Source organism: Schistocerca serialis, chromosome 2 (genome assembly GCF_023864345.2).
Source record: "Schistocerca serialis cubense isolate TAMUIC-IGC-003099 chromosome 2, iqSchSeri2.2, whole genome shotgun sequence".
In the NCBI taxonomy this organism is placed as follows: Eukaryota; Metazoa; Arthropoda; class Insecta; order Orthoptera; family Acrididae; genus Schistocerca; species Schistocerca serialis.
The window spans coordinates 198553416-198564750 of NC_064639.1; the positions used below are offsets into that span (position 1 = coordinate 198553416).

Here is an 11335-nt window from a genome sequence, read left to right on the forward strand (position 1 = left end):
CAACTTGTTTCCCCAAAATTTTATGAATGTGTTCTGAATATGTAATAGGGTGACTGACTCACCCGTGTTTCTTTCAGCAAGTGGTCAGCCAGTCACATTTCCATGTGCCTTTCTTTTAGCTCTGTGTTTTTACTCCTGTTTTGATCCCATGTATAGTACCTTCCACCCTTCTCCATTGTATAAAGGCCTATAAAGTAGTGTGTTCCCAGTCACTTGGGACTTTGCTCTTGGCAAGAGATTTATGATAAATGCAAACTAAGTCAGGGGTGAATGGTGTAGAGTACTCTCTGTAAAGCAAGATTGGGATTCCATCCAGACTTGGTGACTTACATGTACATATGCCGTGGGTTCAATATTTTCAATGGTTTTTGTAACTTCATGTGATACGGAAAATTGCACATAAGACCGTGTTTTGCATGTCAGACTGTAACAGAAATGGTTCATAATTTCTAACATTTGCTTGTCATTATTAGACATCATGCTTACATAGCTTAAAAAACCACATAGTTTATAGAAAACAAGTGACAAATAATTACACAAAAGTATTAATTTAGAAATTTTCTGGAGAAATAAATAAGATCAACATAAAGAATTATAAAGAATTGTAATTAATGTTTCTCTGAAAGAGTGTAGGGTAGATCTGAAACAGAGTTCGGATCTATTGTAACCAATGTTGTCTACTGTGCTGTTGAATGTGAAACATTACACTTTTATTTACTTCTGAACGAAGCTCATTATCTCTGTAAGAATATATTATCTTTAAAAGCTTGTGCAATGGCTGTGGATTGTACAGATAAGAAATTTATAAACATTGTACTAATCTTTGAGTTGGTTAGATGATGCTTAAGGTTTTGGAGGGTGTTTCCAGGATCAGTGTTCAAAAACTTGGAACATTGTCAGTATAAATCAAACCAACAACAACATTTCAATGTTTGTTTCACCTACAGCCGAAAATACTATCTCGACTTATTCTGCCATTGTGCCTTGAAGTAACCTGTTCTGAAAGCACTTTACTTGTAACAAATTAATTATTTCAAAGCTGACTTCCTGTCTACCTAGACTAACTTCAGTAGTGTGCTCATACTCCAACCATACTTACAACTATAAGCAGTTGTAATATATAATATCAGTTACACTAGCATCTGACAAAATTTCGAAAATAAGTGCAAAGTTTCATAGGAATTAGAGTGCAGTGGAGATATTTCAAGTCCCTGCCTTAACTGTCCTGATTTAAATTTGTCATTCTTATGAATAAAATCCAAAAATCCACAAATATTTTATCATGTCATGTATTACGGCAAATGAATTAAGACAGTATTCCATTGTAAGTTGCTCTTTATGTCTTTCATTGAGTTAAGTGACATTCTAGATTCAGTCCTCACAAAATAAAACATAATTATGCTAAATTCAATTCAATTATTTTTCAGTGATTATCATGAATTCTTGGATGATTTGGAAGAGGACCCAGCATACAGACAGAATGTGAATATTTTCCGTGATCCATCTAAAGACATTCCAGTTGATGTTGATGATATTGAGGACTTAACTATGCCTCGTATAACACTAGATGAAATGCTGGATGATTTACAAATTATGGATGAAGAAATGGCTGATGCATCCTAATTTCCTTAGTTTGAATATGTATGCTGTCACCAAGAGCCAAAAAAAAAAAATACTTGTTAATTCACCTGAACATTATTTTGTTGTATATTGTCATGAAAATGTGCGTATTTTCATATGGAAATTTGACAATAAAAGACTGTTGAGTTAAATACTGCTCATTGCTCTTTATAATGGTGCGGAACTCACTTTATGGATTTTGTTTTGCACGGTACCCAACATAAGAATGTCTCAAAACATTAAACAAGGTAGATGTAGCTGATGCAAAATTATTTAGTATTTATTGATTCCAAACTGCTATTCTCTTTTTTGAATAAAAGGAAACTTCACTTATTCTCAGCTGTCAGTTGATGAGGCGCGAAGGCTGTTATCTCTAGTTACAATTCACACAGCAGGGTGTTCGACCAAGGTGGTGACTTGTCTGGAAAATTGTGAAAGACAGAAGGAGGGGACACTGAGGAGGGAGTTCAGCTGTTCAATGATGCAAAGAAATGTTCAGAGTTCACAACAGTGAGTTATTGTAATGTACGTTGCTTGATCATGGGTACCTCCGGAATGCTTGCCAACTTTGAGTTTCTTTGTTATTGTCTATTGGTTCTCAGGCTCCTTGTCAATTTACAATTGCAGTGGAGTGTATGTTAAAATGTCTCATCTAATTAAGAATTCACTATTCACACACAAGCAAAGGTAGGTTTTTAATTTTTTTTTTTAAATGTTGGCAGTGAATATTCAAACTTCATTGTGGGGGATGGAGGAACCACAACAACCACCACCTTTGACGCAAAGTAATACTTTACCAATTTTCTCTCTGTGTCAAGCTTCAAGTCTACAATGGACATAGTGTGAAGTGTTTCCAATTTGAAATGTGACTCATCATTCCTAACAAAGTATCTTGATATTACAGTCAAGTGACAGCAGGTTGAAGTGTGTTTCTGTGATAATTTACTTAAGATTATCACACAAAGTCTTAGCATGGTGCAGAATGGTGATGGACACTGATAAGAAATTAATTTCCTGGGGGCAGCAGAAGCTTACAGCTCACAGAATAGTTGCTAAAACTGTAATTCCTAGTGGAACTCACTAACAAGTGATGTGACAAGTCAAATAATTTCATTTATGGCCATGAAAATTGGTAAAGTAAAACTTGGTCTCACTTACAATAAAGCTTGATTAAGGGAAATTATGAATTTCAAACTGGAAATCTGTTGTGATATTTGAATATCATATCAAAATTAAAGTTTATTTGAATAGTATCAGTAATTTGAAGGGAAACTGCCAGACAAGTCACTTCTTCTGCTTCTGGTGAAGGAACTTCAGAAAATTATAGAAGTTAATGGTTCAGTTGGATTTTTTATGTCCCTATGTCAGTCTGGTTCAGTTGTGCTTGTTTCAGTGACTGGTAAGTAGATGCTCCTTTTCTGGCAAAACTATAGCATATCATTTTGATACAGAATTGTTAATTATTTCCCAGCAGTATTTTGTTCAGCCTTTACTTGGCAAATCCTAGCAGAATGTTGCTTAGACAACAGCCTGGAGAACAACTTGGAAAATAGAACACTTAGATAACAGTGAATATGACATTAAGTGGATTTTCCCTAAGAAAACAACTAAAACTAATTGATACTTTTTTGTGACTTATCTTACACAGGGTTAACATTAAGAAAACCAACAAACTGCAGAAACGGGTTCCTGACTGGATGGGGAAGAAAGAATATCCTACAAACGTGCGTCTGGAAAAGGACGGTGTGCATGCAATGACAGTATACCATCCCAGAACACGCTACAGAGCTGCATTGCATCCACATCACAACAGATGTTAAAAGTGGCCTCCATGGTTTCCACACTTCACATTATGGATTTCCGCTCTCTTTTGCACATTCGGCCACTCTCGGAATAGCATCACGGGCATCATAAACTCGCTGTTGTCTGCATGTCAGGAACTAGTTCAGCAAACTCAATGCTTTTCAGATGCCACCAGAGGTAAACATCCAGGGGATTTAAGTCCATTGATCCAGCACGCCATGCTACAAGGCCTCTGCAACCTATCCAGCATCTGGGGAAGATTATCTTGAAATATCGGTGACCTTTAATGCGGAAGTGGGATGGTGCTCAGTCATATAGAAACCACATAACCTCTCTTATTGCCAGAGGCACAGTCTCAAGCAGCCGAAGCAGATTATTCTGCAGGAAGTTCAGATATATTCTTCCATTGAGGCATTGTGTAATAATAACCAGCCCAAGCATATGGTCGCCAAGAATGCGTGCACACACATTGATGCTGAACCAATGCTGATGATGAGATGCCTCATTCATTCCCTGAGGCTTGTCTGTAGCCCACAGATGGTGATTATGCAGATTGACGATGCCAGTTCTGGTTGCTTTGTCTAAAGAGGACTGATGACAGAAATCCCATAATTGTGATGGTCTGGTGCAAAAACCATCAACAAAATCCTTCCTGTAGAGGGAAATCCACTTCTGATAACCCTTTCTCTTGTTTCAGGTGATAGGGATAGTAGCAATTGTCATGCAGGATACAATAATCGTACTTTGGCTTACACCATGTTGGCAGGCCACTTGCCTGGAGCTTGAACTAGGGTTCGTCTTGGTATCCTGTAGAACCCAGTCCTCCAAATCTGGTGCACTCAGTCCGCCATCTCCCTGAAAGGACTCGTGATCTCACAAACGCCCAAAAAGGGATTGAAATGTTGTGTGATGTGATTGGTGTCTGTGAAGGTACTTGTTTTTGTATAGCCGTGATGGCTCTCGACCATTTCCATCTGTTTGACCATACACAAAAACACTATCTCAGCTTTTTCCCGACACAAATACCAGACTGTTCTGCTGCCTGTAGAACACTGCTTTACATCCACATTGTCTCCTGTATCGTCTGTCCCTTTGTTTTTCTTCTTGTCTCTTTTTAGGCAAATGAGCTCATTAAAGGATTTCTTCCAAAAGTTAGCAAGGTTTTCGTTCTTTTTCATGTGCCTGTCGATGATTCTAATACTTCTGCTATTCAGTGAATGGTCTCCTTTACTCCTGAAGTACAAACAAATAAAGTTAATGTACTGGACTCTCATTTTGGTGGATGATGGTTCAAATCACATTATGGCCATCCAGACTTTGTTTCCATTTCTTTAAAGATGACATAAATTTCTTCCCCATCCCCCTACAGGTGTAAATTTCTTCCCCATCCCCTGCAGTTTGATGTCCTCTGTAATGTCCTCATTGTCAGATAGTCTAGTAGAATTAGCATTCAAATCGGAAATAGTTGCTACAAAAGGTTTTATTGTTTTAATGGCTTTGTTTGTGTCCCAGTATGACTATCCTAGGTTTTCCCCCTCAGCGGAGCTGTAGAAAAGTGGTGGAGGGGCAAAAATGTACCCAGTAAGGGGGTATGTTTTCGGTTTTGTGATTATATATCATAAACGACTCACAATATCGAAAACACAGTGCAATTAAAAATTGTAGGGCATGAAATTCTGCATTCAATGAGACCATCCGCATATTTGTTGGACCACCCGTTTCCATATTAGTGCTCTTCAAAAGTGGACCAATTTTACATGTTCATGAAAAATTTTCATTTTAACCTCTGTTTATTGGTAATATTGTTGAAACTAACCCTCCTAGCAAAAATGTCATTCATAAAAAAGATATTGAGAGATAAAGTCTGCATTCGATGAAACCAAAAGTGAATTTATTGGACCACACATATGTGTGGAGCTCCTCATTAAAGTTGGACCATTTCTCATCATCAATGAAGACCATTTAAAATGTAGTTCTTCAGTAATTCTTATGTACACTCTTCTAAATACAGAACCATAGCAACCCATTGTCTTGTACTTATTTAATATACAGGGTGTTACAAAAAGGTACGGCCAAACTTTCAGGAAACATTCCTTACACACAAATAAAGAAAAGATGTTATGTGGACATGTGTCCGGAAACGCTTAATGTTGGAGCTCATTTTAGTTTCGTCAGTATGTACTGTACTTCGTCAATTCACCGCCAGTTGGCCCAATTGAAGGAAGGTAATGTTGACTTCAGTGCTTGTGTTGACATCCGACTCATTGCTCTGCAGTACTAGCATCAAGCACATCAGTACGCAGCATCAACAGGTTAGTGTTCATCACGAACGTGGTTTTGCAGTCAGCACAATGTTTACAAATGCGGAGTTGGCAGGTGCCCATTTAATGTATGGATTAGCACAGGGCAATAGCCGTGGCGCGGTACGTTTGTATCGAGACAGATTTCCAGAACGAAGGTGTCCTGACAGGAAGAAGTTTGAAGCAATTGATCGGCGTCTTAGGAGCACGGAACATTCCAGCCTATGACTCTCGACTGGGGAAGACCTAGAACGACGAGGACACCTGCACTGGATGAGGCAATTCTTCGTGCAGTTGACGATAACCCTAATGTCAGCGCCAGAGAAGTTGCTGTATGGAGAGTGCTACGGGAGAACCAGTTGTTTCCGTACCATGTACAGTGTGTCAGGCACTATCAGCAGCTGATTGGCCTCCACGGGTACACTTCTGCAAATGGTTCATCCAACAATGTGTCAATCCTCATTTCAGTGCAAATGTTCTCTTTACGGATGAGGCTTCATTCCAACGTGATCAAATTGTAAATTTTCACAATCAACATGTGTGGGCTGACGAGAATCTGCACGCAATTGTGCAATCATGTCATCAACACAGATTTTCTGTGAACGTTTGGGCAGGCATTGTTGGTGACGTCTTGAGTGGCCCCCATGTTCTACCAACTACACTCAATGGAGCACATTATCATGATTTCATACGGGATACTCTATCTGTGCTGGTGGAACATGTGCCTTTACAAGTACGACACAACATGTGGTTCATGCACGATGTAGCTCCTGCACATTTCAGTCGAAGTGTTCGTACGCTTCTCAACAACAGATTTGGTGACGGATTGGTAGAGGCGGGCCAATTCCATGGCCTCCACGCTCTCCTGACCTCAACCCTCTTGACTTTTATTTATGGGGGCATTTGAAAGCTCTTGTCTACGCCACCCCGGTACCAAATGTAGAGACTCTTTGTGCTTGTATTGTGGACGGCTGTGATACAATACGCCATTCTCCAGGGCTGCATCAGGGATTCCATGCGACGGAGGGTGGATGCATGTATCCTCACTAACGGAGAACATTTTGAACATTTCCTGTAACAAAGTGTTTGAAGTCATGCTGGTACATTCTGTTGCTGTGTGTTTCCATTCCATGATTAATGTGATTTGGAGAGAAGTAATAAAATAAGCTCTAACATGGAAAGTAAGCATTTCCGGACACATGTCCTCATAACATATTTTCTTTCGTTGTGTGTGAGGAATGTTTCCTGAAAGTTTGGCCGTGCCTTTTTGTAACACCCTGTAGTAGTAGAATAAAATATTAAAATTTGAAAAATAATAATAAAAATGTTTTTCATATATCGAGGGTTAAGAACTGAGACCTCGTATCTGACAGATGTCAGAAAAAGTCCTCACTCAAAAAACTTATAAGTGAAAAAAATATATGTTATCAGAAAATGATGCAAAAAGACAATGCACAACCTGAGAGTAATAAATGATTATGCTCTAAATAAAGAAATCGAAGCAATCAAAATTGTTATTAAAAAGTTGTGTTTTAGCTCCCGTGTAAAATTTGTCTTTTGTCAGATATGTGGTCTCCGTTCTTAACCCTCGATATAATATAGTGATACCCATTCAATTAATATGAAGGAGGCACGAAGAGAGAGAGAGACACTCCTTGAAATTAAGTAGTGGTTATTATATTTTGTAATTACAAAAGTTACATAAATGTATGAGATGAAAAGGGTAAAAGTAAGTATGTACACAAATTTCACATATGTTGACCTTTGACTGCCATTGCGCTGCTCAGCTCCTCAAAGTCTGTAATTTGTGAGTCCAATGCCCCATCACTCGGCTCCTCAAACTCAGTAATTTTCGTCACCTCATATATATATATATATATAGTCTAGGTCTTCGTCAACATCTGTTTCCTCAGTTTCATCTGGTTGGAGGGAGTTAGTGCTAGAGTTCCCCTTGCAGTTGCCACACATTGATGAGCACTTAATGCCAGCCTTCCAACACCCACAACTACCTGCACAGCCCTCGTTCCATTTGCAGGAAATTGTTGAGAGGAGAGACACTGGAGCTGGTTCTTTGGAGGTAGGAACGGGGCCAAGACCAAACAATGAAGCCTGCCATCCCCAGAGGAGGGGATCCATCTGGTGTCCTATCCACATTTGTACTTATAAGTAGGTCCTCAAGCAATGCTGGCGAGCTACTTCCAACATTGTTGGTAGGGATGCTAGGGTGAACCTGGATTTCACAATTGCTTTGGAAAACAGGTCGAATCGCAATTTGTCTAAAGTGTCTCCTGCCTTACCTCCATAGAGGATTGTTAAAAATCGGAGGCCATCTTTGACAATAGCTTCAGCTTGAGTGTCATGCTCTAAGAAAGGTTTGATATCTTCCAGAAGACATTTATTTTGACCAGTAGATTGACCACCTTCTTCTTGCCCTGACCAAAAAGTGCTGAAGTTGTGTCACATCCACTCATGGCGTGGAGAAATATGAGTGGCCTTCTGATGTTGTTTGCCAGTTTGAAACTGCTGGAACCAAATACTTTTGATGAGGTCTATCCTCTTCCAGGTTTTAAGAAATATATATTTGCTGATGGTGTGGCTAGGGGATTGAGCATGATGAGAAGGTCCATATTCTCACCAACAACCACAACCTTCTCATGTTCCCATGATACCTCAAGCACAGTGGCAACAATTAGGTGGTCTGCATCTTCATTAGCTTACTTTACTGAGAAGCCTTCATCTTCAAGCCTCGAAATAAGCAAGCTAATGAGACGTGCTTTATTTCTGTCACTGGAAAGGAATTGCTCCTGAGTCATAGTCACCTTCATTAACTCGGTAAAGATGACCTCAGGAGTAGTGTATCTTTAGCTTCGGCGGAGGTGCTCAGCATATTTGATGCTCTTGGTGGGCAAGTCTTCTGGGTAGCCATCGACCACCATACTTGTCGCACTTCCGCTGTAGTATCTTTTTAAATATTCAATGTATTTGGTTAGCATTAACTGGAATGTTTCACCATTCCTCCATACAACCCTATAGTTTCTACTATATTTAAGAAATTATTGTTAAACACATTTGCTACCTCCGGCTCATCACTTATGACCCTTTCATTTAATTCAACAGTGATGTCATCTTGTTCCTTCCCTCGTTTCACTACAGTCCATACAGCCTTAGCGCCGTGTGGCATGTCGCTCTCTATGGGTAAATAACTGCGTCGTTTGGTGTGCATCCACCCCGGAAGAAAGGTGGGAACTGGTGAGACCCAGCCAGATAACTTTTACCTGGGCAACACTACAGAGCAATAAACTGTGTCGCCTAGTGAGCGGACGCAGGATGCTGCCGCCTGGTAACTGCACATTTACATTATGCACAATATTCTAGTAAAGCAAAAGCTGATCTTCCAAATGGTGCATTTTAAATTAAAATCAGAGGTGACCTATATAAATATATTTGCCTCAAAATTTGGTCAAATGTAGGGTTCTGATTTTTTGAAGGTAACTTTCTGGACAATTACCTTAGGAATTACAAAAGATACGCTTTTGTCATTATTACACTGGCTTGCCAGGCAGAACATATACACAAAGGCAGAAGAGCATGGTGCAAAAAGACTTTGCCGTTTAATAAGGGATTGCCAAAGTTCACCTTAAATTTCTTGTCACGGAATTTACCCCTGACTTTGAACAGTTTTTTAATTTCTTTTTTTTTTAGTCTTTACTCATGATAATGTTACTTTTGAGTCTTCTGCATAAAACTGATCTAGAGACCCAGATTTGTAAATGTGAAGTACCTTACACGCTTAGCAATGAAAGTACAAACTTAGCCATACAGAAACGGGTGGTTCATTTCACTTTTGGTCTCATCATACGCAGAATTTATTCCTCTGTATCATTTGTATGAACCACTTTATTGATAGATGGGTTAGTTTCAACGATATTACCAAAAAACTGAGGTTAAAACAAAAATTTTTCATGAACATGTAAAATTGGTCCAATTTTGAAGAGCACTAGTATGGTAACGTGTGGTCCAAAAAATATGCGGATGGTCTCATTCAATGCAGAATTTCATGCCCTACAATTTTTTAATTCCACTATGTTTTTGATATTGTGATTCATTTACAAGATATGATCACAAAACTGCATGCAAATGCAAGGCAACGCTTATATTGTCTACTGTTCATCAGTAACAGTCAAGACTATGTTGTGAACTGCAGTATAAGGAAACATGCTGCTTTTCATCACGATTACCCAACAATTGTCGAGGAAAATACATGGCTATTTAATAGAACAGATTTACAATGCAAAAAAATTGTACAATATAGAATTATTCTGGTAGAATAATTGATATGTCTTTGACCCACTCCCCAAATGTTACTCTTCTGCATTGTGTTAGATAATAAAATGGCCATATTCATCTTTTGTTATAGAAAGAATGTATGTCCAGGAACTTCTCCTATACCCCTGGATCAGTTTCAACCAAATTTGGCAAAAACAGCAGGCATCAAGAGTATCAGCACTGTGGAGTTTACAACCTCCTAGCTCCAATACATGCAGAGATAAAGAGTGTGGAATACTATCGGTCTACCCTACCACCCTGTTTTGCACTACAGCCTGCACATTAGGGGCACATGCACATGTTTCCCTGCCCCTGCGCTTCCACATTGGCTGGACAGAACTAGGGGGAGGACTGAGAGAGGGAGGAGGTGGAGATGAACAGTAATGGTGGGAAGGAAGGGCGGTCAGAAAGGGGGGGGGGGGGGGGCACTGAGGAAACATCCTGGCACATTAAATCTGTGTGGCGGATCAAGACTCAAACTGATGATCGTTGCCTCTCGTGTGCAACTACTCTACCAACTGAGCTACCCAAGCGCTACTCGCAACCTGTCCTCACAGCTATACTTCTGTCAGTATCTCACCTCCTGCCAGGAAGCTTCATATCAGTGCATACTTGGCTGCAGAGTGAAACTTTAATTCTAGAAACATCCCCTAGGCTGTGGCTAAGCCATGTCTCAGCAAAATCCTTTCTTCCAGGAATGCTAGTTCTGCTAGTATCACGGGAGAGCTTCTGTGAAGTTTGGAAGGTAGGATATGAGGTACTGTCAGAAGTAAAGCTGACAGGATGGGTTGTAAATTGTGCTTTGGTAGCTCAGATGGTAAGCACCTATTGACGAAAGACGAAGGTCCCGTGTTTGAGTATTGATCTGGCACATAGTTTTAATCTAACAGGAAGTTTCATGCAGTATCATTCTGTGGACTGAGGAGTTGGTCAGAGAGAGAGAGAGAGGCAATGCTGGGCTTTATGGGGGGAGGGGGACAGAGGAGAAGGAGATGGAAAGAGATAGGGGGAGATGTGTGTAGTATACGTGTCGAACATGTCCTCAAGTGAAGCTCCATCACCTCTCTCTCACTGTCCACTTTGTGTAGTGATATGGGTAAAGGAATGATATACTCAGCCCCTGCTGTATAGGTCGTGTGTGTCTGGACTCTCCCCAACCACTGGATCAGTTTCAACCCATTTTGGCACACAAAACGCAAACTTCAGGAATATCAGCAATGTCGGATTTATAACCTAACTCCAGCAGGAGTGGAGATACGAGCAACAAGTGTTTTCTCAGCCCCTGC

General features: G+C 39.9%; 1 protein-coding gene across 1 annotated transcript in view; it reads left to right on the top strand.

Moving 5' to 3' along the window:
* Nucleotides 1-1772, top strand: part of LOC126456935 (60S ribosomal export protein NMD3) — a 99153-nt gene extending 97381 nt beyond the window's left edge. The window contains exon 11 of the mRNA XM_050092871.1: nucleotides 1428-1772. Within this exon, the coding sequence (XP_049948828.1) occupies nucleotides 1428-1623 (196 nt within the window). The 3' untranslated portion in view covers nucleotides 1624-1772. The remainder of the gene's footprint in view (nucleotides 1-1427) is intronic.
* Nucleotides 1773-11335: the final 9563 nt, after the last annotated feature.